At 45.1% G+C, this 22,603-nt stretch overlaps 1 protein-coding gene across 6 annotated transcripts in view; it reads left to right on the top strand.

Annotated features, from left to right (window-relative positions):
• LOC119649403 (guanylate cyclase 32E) overlaps positions 1-22,603 on the top strand; it is a 232,404-nt gene that overhangs the window by 173,950 nt on the left and 35,851 nt on the right. For 4 of the 6 annotated variants that reach the window (XM_038051527.1, XM_038051529.1, XM_038051532.1 and 1 more), the window contains 9 exons: positions 2,974-3,212; positions 3,393-3,515; positions 3,726-3,912; positions 9,952-10,202; positions 11,230-11,301; positions 11,363-11,508; positions 11,578-11,725; positions 17,516-17,539; positions 17,867-17,957. In XM_038051527.1, the coding sequence (XP_037907455.1) occupies positions 2,974-3,212; positions 3,393-3,515; positions 3,726-3,912; positions 9,952-10,202; positions 11,230-11,301; positions 11,363-11,508; positions 11,578-11,725; positions 17,516-17,539; positions 17,867-17,957 (1,281 nt within the window). The remainder of the gene's footprint in view (positions 1-2,973; positions 3,213-3,392; positions 3,516-3,725; positions 3,913-9,951; positions 10,203-11,229; positions 11,302-11,362; positions 11,509-11,577; positions 11,726-17,515; positions 17,540-17,866; positions 17,958-22,603) is intronic. The other 2 variants (XM_038051530.1, XM_038051533.1) reach the window with 1 other exon arrangement.

Genomic DNA, 22,603 nt, shown 5'->3' with positions numbered 1-22,603 from the left:
GCAACTGTATGGCCGTCTAAAAGAAGCCATTCGGAGGAGCAAAAAGAACTGCTTCCCTTGGGGCAGTGGTAATGAAAAGGCTGCGTAGATCACCCCAGGTGATCTGTTCGCGCCTCCTGAAACAGATTGTTACCACTCTGTTCCCTCATCATGAAAATAGGCGATGTCAAATGGTTGACCTGGGGAGGGAGGGAATAATACCTCCAGTAACTGTGGAGGAGCTCCGGGAAATATGCATTAGGATCGGTGGCAATAAGGCTCCAGATTTGGATGGCATCCCCAACCCGATCTTCGAGGTGTGCCTAAAAGAAGGAATATTCTCTTTCCAGCGGAAAAAGCAAAAGTTGGTGTTGCTTCCGAAACTTGGCCATCCACCTGGAAACCCAGCATCGTGTCGTCTTATTTGCCAGCTGAATACAATGGGGAGGATGATGGAGAGGGCCATCTACAACAGGCGCGTACCCATCGTGGAAGCCAGTAATGGTTTGTGGAAACGGCAGTTTCGTTTCCGACGTGCTTACCCTACGGTGGACGCAATTAACATGGTAGTAAACCTGACGTACTGATTTCTGGCGACTGCTGTGCCGTATTGTCGCTGAATGTCATCAAATGCATTCAACTCGGCCAACTGGAACAGCATTAAAGGGGCGTTGTCTGTCATAGGTATCTCCGGGTATTTAGCGAATTTGGTGGAAAACTATCTCTCAGAGAGGACTCTCTGGTACGAGATGGATGAGGGCCTCAAAGAGTACATTGTCACAACCGGAGTACCACAGGGATCGGTACTTGGTCACCTGTTATAGTATATCATGTATAATGGGGTGCTTGCTCTTCCCGTTTCAAAGGGGACTACCATTTTCGGCTTTGCTGATGACCTAGCTGTGGTTGTTACAGCTAAACACCTAGAAGATGTGAAGATCTACGCGATGAAAACAGTAAGAGCGGTAAAGTCTGGGTTAGAAAGAGCCGGGCTCACCTTGGTGGCCGTGAAAACGGAAGCGGTCTTAATAACGAACCGTAGGAAAAATAACACTGTGAAAGCGGAAGTCGGTGAAGTATCAAAGCTGACTATCAAATACCTGGGGGTGATAATTGACACCAAGTTAAGCTTCACGGAACACCTAGAATATACATGTCAAAAGGCAGCCAGTGCCACCACGGCACTGGCAAAAATGCTGCCGAATGTCGGTGGACCGAAACACTGTCGGAGGTTGCTTCTATCCGGAGTGATGCATTCCATCCCGCTCTACTCGTTACCTGTGTGGGCAGAGGCGCTTGCAAACTCTCAGAGGTGGAAGCAAGTGAACTTGGTTTACCGGTTGATGGCTTTGGGGGTTTGCAGTGCTTTTAGAACCACATCAGATGAGGCAGTATTGGTGATGGCAGGCATGATCCCTGTCCACATTTTGGCGAAAGAAATGAGTATGCTGCAGCATGCAAAACGTGTGGAGGGCATACAGAGCGTAGAAATGCGGCAAGGTCAGCGTCGCATGACCTCTGGCAGCGTGGATGGGACGAGTCTACGAAAGGTCGGTGGACGCACAAGCTCGTTCCTAACATTAGGGTGTGGCTTGAGCGGAAATATAGGGAGACCAACTGGATGATTCTCCGAATTGTCCTAGATGCGGTGACATGCCGGAGGACCCAAGGTTTGCAATGGAGAGGAGGAACCTAAACCAAGTGTTGAGCTGGAGCATGAGGCCATGCAACTTAGTTGTGGAGATGGTAAGGTCCGAGAAGAACTGGCTTACGGTTTGTTCCGCAATGGTTCAAATACACGAGGAGTTGAAACAAAGAAGGAGGGGAGCCAAAAAGGGGAGAATGACGAGTGACTAAGGGCAAATCTACCCCGCGAAGTAATACCTAAATGGCAGTCCCGTGGGGATAAGGCTCGAGAGACCCAGGGTGGTTTTTAGTGGGTGCGAATCCTATATTGGCGAGAAGTCGGTAAGGTCATATCCTTATTAAGGAAGGGTTGTCTGCTCTTTACCGAATTTCGTCCCTTTTAAAAATTTCAATCTGGAGTTAAGTTCGGTTAAACCTGATAATAAAATCATGAATTTTAACAGCCAACATAATTTTCCCTCCACTGACTCTAAATCGTCTCCCATTCCTGGCAGTAAATAACGAAAATAGCCAACACATAAATTATTTTTCTTTCAATTTCCTTTAGATGTTCATGAAACTGGTTAACTCACAACAACCAATCCCAAAAATTTATTGCATCTTTTCCTGAGTTCAATGTCAATGACACCTCATTTCCGTAGATTTTCTCTAGCTTTTCGCTATTGTAACCATAAATTTTATTCGACTTATCGTCGCTAAATAAATATACATAAAGTTTGCATCGTTCAGTAGCCAAACCAAAGTCACTTTCCGCTTTTATGTGTAATCTCAGGATATAAATCCAAGTTAAAGAGACGACCCGTGATTTATTGCCGGATCTCAATATGGAAGAATAAATAGACAATTAGGCAAATAAGCTTAGATGAGATTCTTTACGGACGTTGAACGGGAAGTGCCCGTGAAAATCTGGAGGAAAATTCGAAGGAAACATTTTTGTAGGCTCGTTCTCTTTGATTAACGACGGAGTAAATAAACTTTATGCTGATAAACTGTCCGGAATTTTGAAATAGATTATTTATGCTGGCACGGAATAGTGATTAGATAGTGTCAATCCAGAAGGCAGCATATTTTGTGATTGAGTTATTTATTTTGGCTCCACCACCCGACGATACCATTAGCGCTGTTAGTAGAGCATTCAAATCATATCTAGTGTATGTCTGGCGTCTAAGTAGCATGAGAAAGACGTGTCATGGGGTTGATAAAGTATATCTTTTCTGAGCTCTCCTGAATTCATGAATCAATAATTTTAGGGTAAACCATCTTTTATCGTAGCGTATATCCTAGCCAGAAAATTATCCCCCATTCTTCAAAAGCCCCAAATAACTCAAATCATCATATTTCTCGCAGGTCTCACCATCTCCGGTGCAATATCCTTGGCCATATCCAAAGTGAATTCTGGCAAATTGAAAGATCTAGGACATTCGCTCACCTTCCTAGTGGCAGAGACATATGGCGAGGAGATATCGAGTATACGACAAACAGCGTCATTGTGGACTCAACACGTATCCGGTTACATAGGACCCCAGGAGACTTGCGTGCACGAAGGACGAATGGCGGCTGCATTCAATCTTCCTATGATATCTTATGTAAATATAATTCAATCTTATGCAATTCGAAGCTTGGAGTCTGCAGACAATAGTGTGTGTTCCAGGCGAGATGACTAATTCACTGAGTTATTCAGACAGACTGGCAATAACTCCCTTAAACGATCCTTTGTAACACTTTACTTATTTTTCATGTTCTCTGTTATCCTCTCGTCCGTACAGTTTTGCACACATCGCGATACATCGAATAAAAAGGACTTTCCAACGTTCGCTCGAACCCGTCCGCCGGATACACAAATTTCCAAGTCGGTCGTATCCTTATTGCTGGCCTTCAATTGGACACAAGTAAGAGAGTGAGTGAGGATAGTCCTCGAATTTATTTACACTGTTAGAACTGCTATATTGAGATAAGCATCACAACCGTGATTTGATATTCTTTATTCTATTTTCAATTTTCTCTTTCTTTTCCTACATTTTTCCATGCTGGCCGTCACTGGATTTTGCTTCATGTGTCCTGTTTGAACTGGGCGGGGTGACGAAACGCAATAAAACTAGGTAACCTTCCTCTATTTGGATACGAAAGACGGTGAATATGGAGCCATAGCCGACACTATAATTGAAATTCTTCGGATATCTGGAGTCAATGTACGAATGACGTTAACATGGACAACAATTTATCATCACGGATTCAATCGCAACCCCTTCGATGATATCGTGGAGAAGACATACACAAATACGAGAAGTAAGTGGAAGGTGATGTGATTTAATTGATTTATATTTCTCCCCTCCCTCATATTATATAATATTTTAAGGCCAAAAATTTGCCAGCAACCCTCTCTTAGTGGGAGAATAGCCCCGAGAGCACGTCATCTGTGGGGATGACCGGCATATGCATGGCTTATATAAGCCTCCCCATCACAATTCTATAGGTACTTCCCCACGGATTTACATCCGCTTCCGAGTAGAACTCCCTAAAATATTGCCTCTTGCTCCACTGAATGGCAAGCTTGGGGTATTTGCGGGCTACCTTGTAATCATGCTCCTTTCGTCCTTGATTGTGCCTACCTATCGCCCTCTGATCCACTCTTTGGCCCGGGGGTAGGCTGATCGAAAATTTGTCAATTCACTATTCTACGGATGGTTCGGTCTTCTACTGGTGAATGAGTATCTCCTAATCATGGACTCGTCACATACCTTGACAATGCATTGTGTCACATGGGGAGCTCTTTCCGTGGGACCGCCTGCCTTAGTAGATTTGTTCCAGAAACACCTGATGAGCTCCCCTCATCCAATACTTTTGTCGACCAGCCTGATACTCTTCTCGGCTTTGGGTATCCTGTTTTTTTACCCTGTGGCTTCCTCTTTAGTTTGTAGATGATTGGCTGGTGGTCGCTGTTAATGCAGTGCTCGCTAATGGGCTAGAATATACCACCTACCAGCGCAGGGCTACAAAATTCAGGTCGACTTTTGAAAAAGACCCTTCTTCGCGAAAACTACTTGCATCACCTTCGTTGACCAAAATACTATATCCAACTAGGTAAAAGTCTCTAATAGAATTTTGCCCCTTGCGCTACCCTTCCTGCTTCCCTACTCGAGGGCATAAGCGGCCCAAGGTTCTCTAGCATAGCAGGGGCGTAGCAGCTGTACACGTAGATACGGCTTATTCTCGCCACATCAAACCACTGACCTGCTGACTCAAGGAACATGGTATTGCTTTGCAACTATACGCCCATATCACCACTCCACCAGTCAAGTCTATGACTCTTATCATAGCGTACACTACGCTCAGTATCGGAGTACGAATGCATCACGCTGCCATTACTCCCCAATATAATCTTTAATTCTTTCCACTCATCGATCCACGCTTCCTCGATTCCGACGCCCTTTCAGCACTTGGCCAACGACCTGCCCAGCACCGGAGAAAAGAGCATTTTTAATGTCGGCCCAATGCTTACCGGGATTCTCATACGGGTTGCCCAATGTACCTACTGTCCAGTCATCATGATATCGCTCGCAGTGTCAAGCGACAGTGAGATCATACAAACGGTCGCTATTGAACTTACAGGGCCACATTTCTCCAACCCTGTGAGAAGTGGCGAACGCAACACGCATGCCAAAGTAAACGATCATTAGATGGTGATTGATATCTCCTGTTACGCACATCTAGCAGATGACCTCTAAAGCTATTGCCATCGCAAAGTAGTAAATGTGATTGCTCGTACGGCTTCGGTCAGCTAAAACTCAACTGACCTTATGGCAGGCTCTGCACTCAAATAATGCGTCACCAATGACGAGGTGGTACAAGCTGCAAAAATCCACAAATCTTCTACAGTAGCCAACACCGTGTTTCCCCATCGCGGGTCCAAGCAAAGTTTTGTCACTTGTCATAAGCTCCGCCGTTTGGCACAACCTTTGCAAGCCAACGAGAAGGCATGCGCTATAAAGACACAGTATAGATCAACAAAAAGGAAACTCCGCAGCGCGATAAATAAAAGCAAAGGTCGCGGCTGGCAGAACCTTCTCAACGAGGTGAATGAGGACCCGTGGGGATTTGGCTATAAGCTTGTCACCTGGATAATCGGGGCTCTGCGGAGGCCCCGCATACTAAGTATCGACCAGATGGACCGCATTGTGTGGGCATTGTTCCCCAGACATCCTGTACGGATTGATGTCAATAACGCGGAAAGCGTCGCGGCTTCCCCTTTTCACAACGAGAGAGCTCGAAGAAGCGGTTCTCACTATGAAAAACAACAAGGCGCCAGGTCCCGATGGCATTCCGGCGGAAGTTTCCTTGTCGCTGGAAAGTGGCCAGACTCGCGCTGATCAACAAGGGTAAAGGAGACCTGGAGCTCCCGTCTGCATACCGACCGCTGTATATGCTTGACACGGCCGGGAAAGTGTTCGTGAAGCTCATCAGAAGTAGATTCGCTGAAGCGATCCGCGCTGCCGGGGACTTATCCCCAAGGCAGTTCAAGTTGAGACCAGGGAAATCCACAGTGGATGCTATTGTGGAGGTCATAGATGCGGTTCATCGAGCCGAGGCACATAGCCGCCGATTTCGACGGATAGTGCTTCTCATAACGCTTGAAGTCAAAACTACATTTAATTCCGCAAGGTGGACAGATATGCTAGGCACATTAGAAAACTCATTCCACGTGCCAAGCTATCTCTTGCGGATATTGGGGGATTATCTGAAAGATCGCTCCCTGCTCTATGAGACGCTAGAGGGCCAAAGGAGGATGGAAATCACATCGGCAGTAGCACAGGGATTCATCCTAGGGTCGGATCTCTGGAACGCTTCCTACGATAGTCTGCTGAGACTCGATATGCCCGAAAAGTCGCGCCTGGTCGGTTATGCAGACGACGTTGCGGCACTTGTTACCGGACACACTGTTGAACAGGCGCAAAGCAGATTGGTATTCATGCGACGGGTAAGTGGATGGATGACTTCGCACGGTTGCCGCCTTGCCCTGGAAAAAACCGAAGTAGTCATCTTGACCAGGAGGAGAATCCCGACCCTGCGTCCCATATCGATTAGCAAGTTGATTATAGAGTCAAAATCAACGGTTAAATTTTGGTTTAATATTCGACTCGAACGCAAATCAAACCTCCTCCTCCTCATGGGAGCAACTCAGTTGGTTCTACTCTATGGCGCGGAGGTATGGGCTGATGCTCTTGACAAGGAGTTTCATCGTAAGCACCTTGCTCAAGTGCACAGACGGGAAGGTTTGCGAGTGGCGTCTGCTTACTGCACTGTCTTTGAACCTGCCGTGATGGTGATCGTGGAAGTGATCCCCGTCGCCCTTCTTACCAAGGAGCATAAAGCTATCTACCGCCGTGAGGACGAGAAGTTAAGAGAGGTGGTTGCCCGTGAAGAACGTCAACGCACCCTTACTGAGTAGCGACTTTCTTGGCAAAATGAGCCAAGGGGTAGATGGACTGCGCGGATCATCGACAATTTAGACCCGGGGGACTTATCCGCAAAGCAGTTCGGGTTTAGAACAGGAAAATCTACAGTGGATGCTGTTATGGAGGTCGTAAATGCGTTGGGAGCAACGCAGTTCGTCCTTCTCTATGGTGTGGAGGTATAGGCTGATGCCCTTGACAAGGAGGTGCATCGTAAACGCCTCGCTCATGTGCAGAGGCGGGGAGCTTTGCGAGTGGCGTCTGCTTATCGCACCGTCTCCGAACCGGCTGTGATGGTAATTGCGGGAGTGATCACCGTTACCCTCCTTGCCAAGGAGCGCAAAGCTATCTATCGCCGTAAGGGCGAAAACTTAATAGAAGTGGTTGCCCGTGAAGAACGTCAACGCACCCTTAGCGAGTGGCAACGTTCTTGGCAAAATGAGCCAAGGCGCAAGTGGACTGCGCGGCTCATCGACAAATTAGACCCATGGTTGAACAAAAAGCACGGTGAGATTGATTATTTTCTTACACAACTTGTAAGCGGGCATGGAGGTTTTCACTCTTACCTGCACAGTATTCGGAAGGCGCGATCTTCTGATTGTGTGTTCTGCAATAGAGAGGCGGACGACGCTGAACACACCTTTTTCTCTTGCGAAAGGTGGGATGACTTTCGTTAGCAGCTTTATGCAGACACAGACAATATTGTCAGAGCAACATCTCTCTGGAAGCTGGAATCGTATTGCGCATTATTTTCGGGCTCTTCTTATTACGAAGAAGATTGAACTCGACGAGCAGAGGGATCGGGCGGTAAGGCGTTCCCTGAACTGACACCTCCCTTCCTTTCCTCCCTCCCGTTGGTGAAAGGAGTTCCCTGACCTGAAGGCTCCCAAAGCCGGGAGAGCGGGAGGGCTAGCCCGAAGTAATGTGTCAAAGATTCCAAGCTAGTTCTTATGACGGGGAGGTGTCTAATTGGTAGTTCGACAGCGTACTGTTGCGGGAGTAAAACACTCTGTGCCTAAACGCAATTATCTACCCTACTCCCAAACAAAAAAAATAAACACCTTAATGAAGGGCACCATTGTAAACCCCACTCTCAAGGTGTGCGTAAAATCTAAAATGACATGTAGGAAACTGACGACGCGGTCTACCAAGGAGCCTGATCATATACCCGAAGAAGCGTATGTGGTGGTATTAGAGCCGTAGAGGGGAAATCCAGATCCGAAGAGAAAATTGTGTGGATCCACCTATCATTCCCCTATTTCGCTAAGTCTCAATTCCTGCAATAATATTCACCCCTATTTAGACATTACCAAACATCCACGGCTTTCAGACATTTCTACAATGATGCACGCGAAGAGATAGATTGCCCCAAGATCCTGGGAGTCTGATAATAAAGGCGAGGGAATAATTTAAAACTGGAAGATTCCCGCATAATTTTCAACCTAGATCATGACAATGGTTGCCAGTCGGCCATAGGTAACTCATCTATCTATAACTCAACTATCTTTACCCACCCTCTTCAGGTAAATGCCATCGATGAAAAGGAACAAATGGGGAGGAGGAGCAATGATCTATTGCTTTATTGTAATCAGAAGGAGAACACTGAACCATCGAAGATGAGAATCTCCTACCCAACTCCTTAACATTGCGCTGAAGCTCCGCCTCTAATCCACCGAATCTTTTGCTTAGTATACCTAGCGCACACATGTCAATGGCTAGAAGCTAGCAAGGGGTACAATCCTGGGCCCGTTGAAAAGTTACACTAAATCGTAAACTGCCACGCCTAGGTATTGAAGGAAGATTAATGCAAAAGAGGGACGAAGGCGGCTACTGTTTCGTACCAGGGCAGAGGCTACTCATCAGACACTGCCTCACCTCCGCTCTAGGAGCAACGTGATCAAAGCGACTCGCAGGTTTTATAGGCCCCTTTTTATAATGCGCAAAACACAAGAGGTGCGAATTAAATCCCACGTAAATCCACCCCAAGTTCGGACCAAAAGCTTGGCCGGAGCTAGACAGTTTTTGTTTAGGGATTGAGGAGTCCTAAGTCCTCGTCCATCCAGATTAGAGTAGCCAGTATGATTGAAGCTTTCCTAATAGGGATTATTTGGGAATTTGCAGCTATAAAACGCTCTGCTCTGGCGAACTCGCCGACCTTAAAAGAGTTTTTTCTTGAAACAGTTTACTTTGTAATCCTAGGACTCAAGTAAGGTTCTGGCGGATTTCACCAATGTATCTTAATAGTCTGGAAGAGCACAACAACAGGAGGAATTGGGGAGTGTCCCGGAGCCTGGAAGTATTTCATGGGCCCGGAAGGGGAAATTCAATAAAAAAAGGGACTCGCTTAGTTTTCACCCCGGACTTAGTTTTCCCGCATAATTTTAAAATGGACCTACAGCCTTGACTATTTTAAGGATACGACGGAAGTTTATGTCATTCCAATGAATATACATTATAATCTATGACTATGTATCTTGGAATTAATTCCTGCTGCGAAATTTAATGTCTTCACTTCTCTGATAAGCTTTCATTTTAGCAACATCTAACCCAAATGTGTCCTTTTTCGATAAGGCGAATTATCGCCTGTTGCTTACACGCGACTTTCTTACAGAAGAAGGTCCTGGAGATGCGAAACTAGATTTATGCCTTGATTACGTGTCGTAAAAATCATTCAAATACATACATCGTCATCTTGTTTATATCCTTTTTACGGCGCTTGATTCCCTTAGATACTCCTCTCATTTTGCAGACTTATCGAATAAGTCAATCAGTGAAGTAAATGACACGCTTGTCTCGGTGTCCTTACACAAGGATGACTTTATTACGAATTCCTAAAATCGTGTGATGCTATTAACTCTATTTTCCCTTTTTGTAGTTTATCTAATTCTAGGACACTACTTCGAGCATATAGGACTAATGAAAAGTCTACAGAACCGAGGACTTTTGGATAAAGGAGAATATTTTGTGGTTGGAATTGACATTGAACAGTATGATCCCTCGGCAGCGGATAAGTATATGCGTGGCTCGTTAATGGAAACCGGAGATTCTGAGGCAGAGAAGGCGTTTCAATCTTACTTGGGGATATGTCCCACAGCTCCGAAGGCATTTCAGGAGTTTGCAAAGGAGGTAAAATTTGAATAAAGTTCCGCATTGATGCATATGTTAATTTCTTATGAGTACTCCGGACCTTGAGGAATTTAATTTTATGTACTTTAAGTTGGAATTTTCTGACTATTTGGGCCTGTCTCGATCCTTAAATTTTATTGAACAATAAAAAATTTACGAACAGAAAATCCACAAGAAAATGTCCCTATCAATTTCCTTATGGCCGTTTTTTACACAACCTCGCATCGCTTCAAATTCCCATGACGCAAATTGTCTAGCATATATGTAGTATGGATATTTGCTCAACGTAAACACAGAGTAAATATTGAGATATATTCCTTTCATTTAACGGAGGCTCCATGGCTATCATCCTGGTGCCTCTCGAGAGGGCCTACTATACATTTTGTTAGGAAGACAAGCTTCTGTCGAGAAAAACTACCTCAGATTTTTATTCTGAACAAGTCATCTCCTCGCATGCTATACCATCTAACTATGGAGATACTTCAGATACTCTAGCTTCGTTCCTTTCTGCCGGGTATCGGTAAATAAATCAGAGAATCTGCTTTTCACTTTTTCTATACTCGAACATTTTTCATGTGTAGCGAAATCTCCGTGATAGATGGTTGATTTTATAGAAAACAGGCCTCCTGAATAGATATGTGGGCATGTGGATGAGGATTCTGAGCGACGTTTCAATGAACTTCCTTGACGAGCTTAAACTCCTTCAAGATTGTGAGGCAGTCACTGAACGACAGACATATTCGAAGTATCTTCTTCATTTAAGGACTCTATTGGCTGAGATGTAACCTTCAAATAGGGCAAAAATCATATCCATCAAAACACTTTAAGTTTCCAAACGCTTGCCCTTTTCTTCCTTCCTGCAAGGATATACACAGATCTCCAAATTAAATTGCTTGTGGGAATGTTATCGGCTCCCATCCTCTAGGAGTTGAGCTTGTCAAGGAGGAATTCAAATTAATTTCTGTCAGCTGTCTAGGAGGAAAATTGAAAGCGTTTCTGAAAAGGATATTTTTCATATTGTCTGCAGGTTAACATGTACATGGAGCGTCCGCCGTTTCGGTACCCCAACCCACTAGGGTATTTCGGAGGAACAAAGCAGGTACTTGTTTTCCCTTCGACTATAACTTCTAAAGGACACAAACATATTTCTTAATGGACAGATTCGTGCCGAGGCTGCATACTTATACGATGCTGTGCATCTTTATGCCAATGCCCTGATTAAGGTCCTGGAGGAAGGCGGAAATGCACGGAACGGATGTGCTATAATCGATGCTGCAAAAGGAAGCCGTTATTTAAGCGCAATGGGGTAGGCACTATGTAGCCCATTATCCTGCGATCGATTTAATTTTGTTTTTTTCAATTTGCACTTTCCCAGCTATATGGTGTATATCGACGAGAATGGGGATGCCGCCGGGAATTACACTGTCTTGGCAAAAGGAAAATTTCGTAATGCAAGTAATGTTACGAAGTGGGGCCTGGTGCCTGTAGGAACTTTCAGTGCACCAGATAGTCACAGTATACCGGTAAGTAGTATTGCAGTTCAAGTGTCGGTTTTTAATTAGATTAAGTGATATTTCTAGTTAGTGAAATGGAAGAGATTGTTTTGCAGAAGATGTGGGAAAATGTGAAGCTATATTGCTCAGGTTTTGTTTTCGTAGTTACGATGATATTACTAAACAATAATATTACAAATATCCTTTTCCTTACCCCAATTGTTCATGTGATGTTATATTACCAACATCAAAATTTAACACACGACAGCCGACATTATCAAATATCACTAGTGTGATTACTGAAGTGATATTCGGCCATGCATTTATCACATTCATAACGCAAAATCTGGCAATGCCAAGTATTTATTAATAAAACCTGAACCTTTCATGCAAGAAAAGGCAAAATCAAAAGATCATTTATACTATACCGAAATATTTTCACATACAAAAGAAGGGCAATTCCTGCGAAAAAGCACTACTTACCACTTAAAAGTATATTATAATAATTTCCAACTGCTTTGCTAGGAATCGCAAAGAATCCCCGAAGATAAAAGTTATTACACATTGAATTCTAGTGGTTAGTGTGTCCTGGTGGCAATTCCACCAGCTGGTGCCGAACTGAAAGGGCATTGTCTGACACAGGTGTTCCTGGATATTTAGCGAGCCTGGTCGGATATTGTCTGTCAGTGAGGACTCTCTGATAAGGAACCGATAAGGCTCCCAAAGGGAACATCATCACAGCCGGGATACAAGAGGGCTCGGTGCTGGGTCCCTTCCTGTGAAGTATCATGTCATGTCCCAGAGGAGGCTACGATTTTAGGCTTTTCCGATGATCGCACCCAGGGAATATGGAATTTTATCCGACCCTGGCAGATGAAAAACGGAAGCGTTCTTAATAACGAAAGGTAAAATAAGAAATGCAATGAAGGAGGAAGTCGATGGATATATGGTCGTCTCTAAGATGGCTAGCAAGTACTTGGGGATGATATTTGATGCCAAACTAAGCTTAAGGGAGCATCTAGAATACAGAGTGACATGATCAAAGGGCAGCAAGTGCCACCACGGCACTTGAAAGGATGTTATAAAATTTCGCTGGCTTTTAGCAGGAGTAATGTGACCCATACTGCTTAACACGTCACTTGTGCAGGTGGAGGCGCTCGCTAGTTCTCAAAGACGGAGGCAGGTGAATTCGGTTACCGGGTGATGCCTTTCAGTGCTTGCACCACGAATCCCGTTCAGATGTAGTTCTATCTGAGCGGTATTGGTGGTGGCGTACATGATCCCAGTCGATATTCTGGCGAATAAATTAAATGTACAATACCACATAAGACGTATGAAACGCTGCAAGGTCATAGTCGCATGATCTCTGGGAATGCAGATAGGACGAGTCTTCAAAAGGGCGGTGGACGCACGGGCTCATTCCTAAGATTAAGGTATGGCTTGGGCGGAAACACGGAAAACTACCACATTACCTAGTTCCTCATGGAATACAGTGGTTGCTACAGACAAAAAATGTCACCCCTTTGGGCTCGCCGAATTGTCCCGTATACAGTGTCGCACCGGAGGTTTCAATGCATGCGGTGCTGCGCTGCACAAAGTTCACGATGGGGGGAAGGAGTCTAAACCAAGCGCTTGGAAGAAACGTAAGCCCGGAGAGTATAGTTGCGGAGATGCTGAGATCAGAGGAACACTGGTTTACGATTTCCTCCGCAATTGTAAAAATACAGATTGAGTTGTTGAAGGAAGGAAGGACGAGAAAAACTCACAGAACGTCAATTGTGAATGACTAAAAGCAAAACGACCCCGCGAAGTAATACCTAAAGGGTGGTCCCACGGGGCTGGGTCTGGAGAGACCGGTGGTGATATTTAGTGAGTGCGACTCCCACATGCGGTCGATCAAGCTTCATCGTTGTAAAATGTTCCATCTCCGTCCACGAACAAAATAATAAAAAAAGTAACCACCCAAGGTAACAGGGAATCATAACAACAACTAATTTTCAAGCGATGCTTGTTATCGTCTTAGCATTCGACAGTCACCGTCGTCACACTTATCACAAGAGTGTGATGTGATGAAGTGATGTTAAGTGATGTTGTACTGTTAAGTGATTTTGTGATGTTTGCAACACGATTGATGATAGGGTCTAATTGGCTTTGGAGCCGAAGTACTGAATTCCCACCGCCTCTAAGCGTCCTGCTTTGACTAAGAATCATAGATTCAAGTTTCCTCCATATTAATGAAACGATGCATAAAATTCTTTTTATCCTTCCCTTTTGCTTAGAAAATCGCATTCGAATGTGTTTTGTTCCATTGTTTATGAATGAGGCACCCATTACGCAGTGAGCTTGCTGAGACCCAGACTTCGGCCGAAATATTGCTTACAATGCCTAATGAGATCCCTAGAACTGCCAGTAAATCCCCTCAGTTAATCGATGATCGTCAAAACCATATCCCCTATTTCCGCTATGTTGCGCTTCTGTTGATGGGCTTTTAGGAAGCCCTCAATGGATCGTCGTCAGTACTTGTCCAACCACATTTAAATTCATCAACACATCTGCCCACTTTTCTAAATCAAATTGAAAGGTCCTTAACACTTTCAATAATCGATCATGAATTTCTTTTCCAACCATGTTTACTTTTCTTATATTGCTTATGTGTTTTATGAATGCCTCCTCCTAGCAAATAGGGTGGTTTGCCAAGATATTGTACTCTGCTTCCTTTTCATCTGTTTGATTTACACTTTGCTTCAGTCACTATCATCAGCATCATCAACGTATCCGGTATCCGGTCTAAGCTGACTTTAATAAGGAACTCCAGACATCCCGGTTTTGCACAAAACGCCACCAAATCGATATCTCTAGAAGCTGTTTCGTTTCATCTAAAGCGAGGTCTACCACGCCTTTTCTTTATGCCATAGCTATCACCCTAATAAAGGAAGCTTCTGAGGAATACATGAGGATTCTCTCCTGATGTTGCTTCGCGTCTGAGCTCTTGGCCACTGTCCTCCGCTTGGGATCTTGCTCGACCTCGTCTTGAGATCGGTTGCGTTTGAGAGCGATGAGGTTCGCCTTCTGCACGTCTGCCAGTCGTTTGCTGTTATATTCCTCAACAATCACCCAGCATTTAGCGAGGTCTCTTTCATCCCGCTTTTCGACAGTATCGGCCCTCTTATTCTCAGCAATCTTGCTGAGAATATGCATGCTTTTTTGTTACTGGTTCTTGAGCAGGACACCAATGGACCTTCGCTTCTTAGTTAGTTTCCGATGATCGACGTTCTTGTTGGTCTTTACTTTTGAGAGATATCCCGACATCGAGGGTTTCAGGTTAGGAGTACTATGTCTGGTAATCGCTACACCCAACTTGACGGCACTGTATTCTAGGCTGGAAACCACAAGCCCGTCTGTTGCCTCACTCCGGGAGATTCCTGCGGTTGGTTTCATCAGGGCGGTGCTACGGCTTGCACCGAGTATGCAGATCCTCGTCATTTGGATGATTCTACTCCCAGCTCGGCCAGGAACTGGGTAAGGATCATAACACCGTTTGGAACTATTTGCAAAAGAAAAAAATCTCTTGGATCGAGTCGTCTGCTATGCACTGCTGAAACGGAACGAATTCGATCCACTTTTGAAGCGGATGGTGACTGGTGATGAAAAGTGCATCACGTACGCAAATCTCAAGCGAAAAAGATCGTGGTCGAAGCGCGGCGAACCGGCCCAAACCATCGCCAAGCCCGTATTGACCGACAGGAAGGTGTTGCTGTGTGTTTGGTGGGACTGGAAGGGAGTCATCCACTATGAGCTGCTTAACTATGGCCAGACCCTCAATTCGGTCCTCTACTGTGAACAACTCGACCGTTTGAAGCAGGCGATTGAACAGAAGGGGGTTATAAGGGGAGATAATGGAGTTACCTTCTAAATGACAACAAGTTTGTGAACAAAACGGTGCATATTTGACTTAAATCGGATAATTCTAAGTATGTTAAATAAAGCGTTAAAATTCAATCACAAATACGACATTACTTTCCCCCCAACCGAATATTTTGAAATAAATCCCGTGACTTTGATAATATTGGATATAGCTGGAATAGTGTTCGATGGAGGTTCTCATAACAACCTTTTTTTTTGTATGGATAGAGGTGGAAATCTTAGAAAGACGCTGCTGCGCCAGGTTGCAGCAGTGTGTGGGATTCACATTCTTCCGCCCCTCCCCGCGGGACCACCGTGAAGTATTACTTCGCGGCGGAGGCTCTGGTTCGCTATACCAGCTCGTCCATGTCGCGTCTCCATCGCGCCGCCTTCCGAGCTCGATCCAACTCCAGGAGTTTCGTCTGCACCACGGCTACTGCCTCATTTACCGCCATCCAATTTTCCTCCGACTTCAACATCTCTTCCACCAGGTTCGAAGGCTCGATGTCCACCCTTAAGATGCTGTTCAACCTCCTTTTCTACTGCAGAAATCTGGGACAATGGAACATAACGTGCTCCGGGTCCTCGGGTGTAGCACCGCATTCAGGACAGTTGGGAGACTCGTCCAACTCGAAGCGATGCAAGTACTTCCTATAGCCACCGTGTCCCGTAAGGAACTGTGTCAGGTGGTAATTCAATTCTCCGCGCTTTCGGTTGACCCATTTCTCAATACACGGGATCAATGTATGGGTACACCTGCCCTTGTCGGAGTTATCCCATCATTGTTGCCCCTTGCCACACAACTCTCTCCTGATGGCTTTTCGGAAATCCGCATTCACCTCGGCTGGATTTGCCTTCCGTTTTTCGTAGAGCCAGTGTGCCTCGCTCGCTAGAAGATCTATAGGGATCATTCCTGCGATGACACACACTGCCTCCGTCGACGCCGTCCTAAATGCGCTGCAAACCCTTAGCGCAATTGGCCGGTATGCCGAACCTATCTTCCTCCGGTTGACAGCGTGGTTCAACGCTCCCGCCCAGACAGGGGCCGCGTATAGCAGGATCGACCTCACCACTCCCGCGATGAGTAGCCTGCGACTATACTTCGGCCCTCCCACGTTAGGCATCATCCTTGCAAGGGATGAGCTGGCATTTGCTGCCTTCTCTCGCGCATAATCCAAGTGTCCCTTGAAACTCAGCTTGGCATCGATCATCACCCCCAGGTATTTGAGAACCGATTTTGAGACGACCTCACGATTACCAACCTGGATGGTAACCGTGTTGTTCTTCCTACGGTTGGTAATGAGGACCGCCTCCGTCTTTTCGTCCACCAGGTCCAGCTTGGCCATTCGTAACCATGACTTGATGGTATGAATGGCTTCATTTGCATAAAGCTCCACGTCCTCGGGATGCTTTGCAATTGCAACTACCGCCAGGTCGTCCGCAAAACCAATCAGCGTTGTCTCCTCCGGCACGCGAACCTTAGTAACAACTCTAACAGATCCTACTTAACCTCGTAACTGTAGAAATTCAAGAATAATTCATCATTTTCCCACATCTTAATTGTATAATTGGCATGTAAAAATTTAATTAGTTGAAATTTTATTAAAATCGAAATAAAGTAAATTAATTTGCCTGAAATTACGTGCTACCATCTAACACGGGCAAAAATGCCTTCAACACTCCTGTACAGTTTACAACAAATGATCCTTTTCATTTAATAAAAATGAAACGAAAGAAATTATCGTTGGCAATAAAAGCTTTTAATGTGTTCTCATTTTTAATGCTACCCCTTTTATCAATGTCTGTGTGCACTAACATACATACATAATATTACTACTACGCTCGCTTGTTCGTTCGGGATATGAACGAATTAATGAAAATACATTTTAAAATATGCGTTTTGACAAAAAAAACAAGCATCGTCGTCTGCGCTTTATTCAGGTAAAAATTAAAAATAAATGTTCAAGTGTTTTATGTAAATTAAGCGATAAAGAAAATTAAAAATCGAAAAGAAAAAGCAAAAGCTAATAATGAAAATTTGGTTTCCCTCATCACCTTCACGCTTGTCTTACACAAAAAAGAATTCATTAAGGATTTTGTATCTAGATACTCAGCACCATAAATTTTCGCAGTAGAAAAGCATGCTTGCATCTTTCACCTCCATTTGGGATCCTTTAATGAGACCACCACCTGCTTCTGTGTATAAATTCCAGCCCTAAAATGGTAACCGGGAGAGCAAGGATATATTGATGTTTTTATTAATTTTAGGACTTAAATCTGTTTCGCCGAATTCACTGGATTGGAAATGCACCACCTGTTGCCGAACCATTTTGCGGATTCCGAGGAGAGAAATGTATCAGTAAGTTTAGAGTACTTTTGTGTTAAAAATATTATTCTTTTCATATCCTATATCCTTACTTACCTAATATCATTAGTATTTTATGTGTGAATTTAGCCTGTTTGATTCCCAAAACCTTAAGCCTTCCCAAATATTCCCTAACTCAATAGGCAACCAATCGGTCCTGCAGTGTTTCTTCCGGTGGTTACATGTCCTATTCCTTTTTCACTTCTTCTAGTCTAACGTTAAATTTGGAGTTGTCCCTGAGGCTCTGAAGCACTACGTTATCTTTCTGTCCCTCGGCGATTGCCGAAAAATCGACTGTAGCAGGGATTTTTATCTCTGAAATACTTGACAAAGCATTGTCCTTGCCAGACACGTGAATGTCTGGAGTAAACTGGCTTATGAAGTTCGGGTGCCGAAGTTGACAAGAGGATGCTTTGTCGGGCTTCTGCTTAAAAACCGAAGGTAAGAGGCTTGTGGTCCGTGAACACTGTGAACGGCCTGCCTTCGCGGGATTACCGAACTGTATTCAATTTCTTGGAAAAGAAGTTCAACGGGTGCCAGATTTGGTTCACCTGTTGGTGAAAAGCAGCACCTACTGGGATGTCTGATGCATCGACGAATACGGTTAGGGGTGCATCTGGTGGAGAGAACCCCAGGTGTGAAGCGTCCGCCAGCTGTCGTTTGGCTAGCTCAAATGGCTGGATGATCTCTATAGGCAGCACAATCAACCGTTGATCTTTGGTCTTGGACCAAGGTAAGTAGGCATTTAAGATCGTTTGATATTGCGCAACTTTGAATAAGAAACGACAACAGAAGTTACCCAAAAACCTTCGCAGATCCTTGACTGTTTTTAGTTGTGGAAAGTCTGTGATGGCTTAAACCTTGTCTAGATCCGGCTGAATTCCCCCAGAAAAAATCGTGGGGCCTAAAACTTCACCTGCTGTTGAAGGAATTTTCATTTTTCTGGCAACGTTGAAAAATGCATTTGAGTTATTCCAAATGCTGAAACTCAGAGGAAGGGGCGACCAAAACATAATCCCAGTACATCCAGTACAAAAGTTAAGGCAGGATAGAGTGGATGGAACTCTGAAAAGTTTGGCCCGCATTGCATAAACCGTAAGGCACATGTGTGAACTGGAATAGTCCGAAGGGTCTGCATACTGCCGTTTTCAGTATGTCTTCTGGAGCTACAGGGATTTGATGGTACGCCTTGGCTAAGTCCAAGGCCTTAGAAACAAAGTAATCAGAGAACTTGTGCACAAAGTAATGATATGATGGATGATTGGTATGAGATAAGGGTGGGGAATGGTCTGATCATTTTGACGTTCATGGCCTCCTTTCGCCGCTGCGCTTTAGGACCATTCATTGTGGAGAAAACCAGCAGCTATTTGCTGGCCTGCAAGCACCGTGCTTCAAAAGTATATTAAATTTCTTAGCAACAGTGAGTTTCTGGGGTGGTAATGGACGCACTTTCGAGAAGATAGGGGAGTCATTATTGCGAATGTGATGCTGTACATCATGCTTAGCTGGCTGTGAAAAGCTACTTTCGGTGTTGCTGTATTTTTGAAAGAGCACGCGAATTCAAAAATGAAAAAACCTGAGTGAGATTGCGGAGTCCATAAGAGATCTGTTCTGCAAATCTACCGGGAATTCTTAGTGGCCTAGGAAGTCTGCGCTTAATATAGTACTGCTGATGTCCACTTTAACAAAACGCCATGAAAACGTTCGTCGAAGTCCCAAACTTACGTCCTCTTGCCTGTAGTCCTAAATGTGTATGGTTGAGGTATTTGCGTCGCTAGCTAGTTTGAGTTGCTACGGGATCAATTTGTGATTCCCCGATACCGGGAAAACTGAGACGACTGTGCCTGTGGCGACTAGGTAATAGCGCTTGCTTAAAGGACCAAAGATGGTTAGGCGGCGTGGAGCTGCGTTCTGCGTAGCCGCCGTAGGAACTCCCAATAAGTTTAGTCTTTTGATGCTGTGAACGTACGAGTTCTGGTACTACCAGCAAATTGCAGGACTCATTGAAGTCCCCGACGCGCAACTACTCGATCGCCCATTTCGGTTGCCGGACTGCAAACAAGTTTTGGACTTACATCCCGAACGCAAAGCTCACACTGTTGACGCTAGCTCGGAGGCAGTCGCTGCGAAGGTGGCCACCATCTACTGAAGCTCGGTAATTTGGCTGATGGCCTCCAGCGACACGTCACCGATCACGGTGCGCTCATGCACCTCGTGGATCTTATTAGTGGTGTTCGCAAACACTTCCAAAGACCCGGAGTCCGCACAGGCGAAGATGACCTAGGTGCCCTTTGGGAGTCGCTGCAACCATAGCGACTTCAGAAGCTTTATTCCGACCTTGTCCTTGCCCAACTGCTTCATCTCACAGAGCAGGCAGCTCGGGGAGCGATCGCCTAAGGCAAGTTCCGTCAACAAATGATTCAGCTGCAGCCCTGCAGACTCACTTACCGACAGCCGCTTGATGAAGGTGCCCTTTAGCTTTGAGTAAGTGCACTCTTCGAGTAGATCGGCGACGAGCCCAATCAACTCCTCGCCCCTAAAACGTGTTGCGTCAGTAGCGATGCCCGCGAGCGCGAACTGCGGCTCAAATTGGCGGAACCAAGCCTCCAGATTACGTCGCCAAAACGATGGTACCTGTATCGCCACTGCAGCCAAGGTGGGTGCGTAGGTACTGCTTAGCTTGAATTTACAAGAAGAAAGGAGGAGAATCCTCTTGCGGCCTAACGATTTTGCGATGGTTGCTGGGGCTGTCAATGTAGTTCTGCGGTTCTTCGTCGTCTGGGTCATGTAATGATGTGTGGTAAATAGTAGTCGTACATCTTTCCTGATTCCAGATCACAACTCAGGAACACAATTCAAGTGCAACTGCTCGGAACGTGGCAAATGGCGACGGATAGGAAATCATTGAGAATTTCTATACCACGGCCAAGTGTGTGGCGAGTTCTTCAGCACGCGTATTGCCAATTTCGGGATAACCAATGTTATGTAATTAAAGAATTTATTATTGAAACAATTGCATTTTGTATATCAATTGATAATAAGTCGGGAAAACGGTTTAGTTACGAAAGGTTTTGTTTGTTTCATCTGAGCATATTTGAGTACGGAACAGTATTTTCAGTCCTGGACACCGGGCAGCTTCATGATTTTTTTTCAGATTTTTTCGGCTGGGTAGTTTCTGAAAATGGGTCCGTTGAGAAATCATCACTTTCGACCCCTCCCACTCCCTGCCTTTCTAAGAAATGTCAAAACTCAGGTCAGCGTCGGAAAGTATTAATCGAGACCTTTTATTTGATAGCCAACATGACTATATAGGGTGAAAAAATGTTACACCCCCCTTTTGCAGCTGATAAGGGAGATCTTCAATATCTGCTACTGGCACAAGCAGGACTGCCAAATCGGCCATCAACACCATTAGTAAACGGCCCTGACTGGACCATTACCAAAATATTAAGAGCACCACCGAGTCTATGAGACTCAGCAAGATTTCGGCAAAGAGATATAGGAGCCCATCCTTTCTTAAAAAGCTGAAAGGCTCCTGGAAGGAATTTTCAGGTGTGATCGTGGAGCAGCTTGCTTTCAGGGTATGGGAAGACAGTCGCGGGAGATTATCAAATCGGTAGTTACGGAGTATAAAATCAGCTGAGAGATAAACAGCTTTTCCGTAGAAAAATCTCCGGACCTAGACGGCATAAAGGAAGTCATGCTGTAGAAGAGCAGGAAGAAAGGGTTGTGCCGTGGCTTGTAGGGAATTGTATTTTATTCGGATATGCACCATACTTGGGTTCTTAGGAAGAAGAATTGCGAACTCTTGGCCGCGTTCGAGAGAAGAATCTTCCGAAGAATTTTTGGCCCCCTACATGAGGATATACGATTCCGTAGCCTACACAATGATGAAATCTCTGAGCGATACCATGACCGTCCGGTTGTGGATAAAATCCGGCTCAATAGGTTACGGTTGGCGGGCCATTTAATCTGTATGGATGAGGATGATCCCACCCGGAAAGTCTATAAGGGCAATATCTATGGTAGAAAACAAAGACGAGGCAGACCCTGCCTAAGATGGAGCGATGGCGTGGGCCAGGACGCCAGACAGCTTTTAGGGATATGGAATTGGTGGACCTCGGCGCAAAACCGGGATGTCTGGAGTTCCTTATTAAGGCAGGCCTAGACCGGATACCGGTTGTTGCGCCGTTGATGATGATGATGATGATGCACCATACTTCTTCTTCTTCTTTCTTTCACAAGCGGAGTTGGCTCGTTGTGATCTGTTTCGCGATTTGGATTCATCGAATGCCTGATCTGGGTGCAATCTCGAAGATTTTAAATCCCCATCAAGCGTATCAAGCCACCGTTGTTTCGGCCTGCCTTTTGGTCGTTTACCATCGACTTCGATGTTCAGACCAATCTTGGCACCATACTCCTGTAGATAGCATTATCACATCGAAAGGGGGCAAGTGCTTCGCGAAGAACTTTCAGCCATTCAACCTCCCCCTCTCAAATTGAAGATCCTAGAGCATTTTCTGGTCATCGACTTAAGGACGATTATAACCAGAACGCTCACCTCCTAATCTCTGTACGCGTGCCTCAAAGTTAAATCCAGGAAAATCGCTTTGCATGAGGTAATGAGCACAGTTGAACGC

The sequence above is a fragment of the Hermetia illucens genome, chromosome 2 (assembly GCF_905115235.1).
Source record: "Hermetia illucens chromosome 2, iHerIll2.2.curated.20191125, whole genome shotgun sequence".
In the NCBI taxonomy this organism is placed as follows: domain Eukaryota; kingdom Metazoa; phylum Arthropoda; class Insecta; order Diptera; family Stratiomyidae; genus Hermetia; species Hermetia illucens.
The sequence above is the reverse complement of the archived record's forward strand: the minus strand, read 5'-3'. Positions and strand labels throughout refer to the sequence as shown.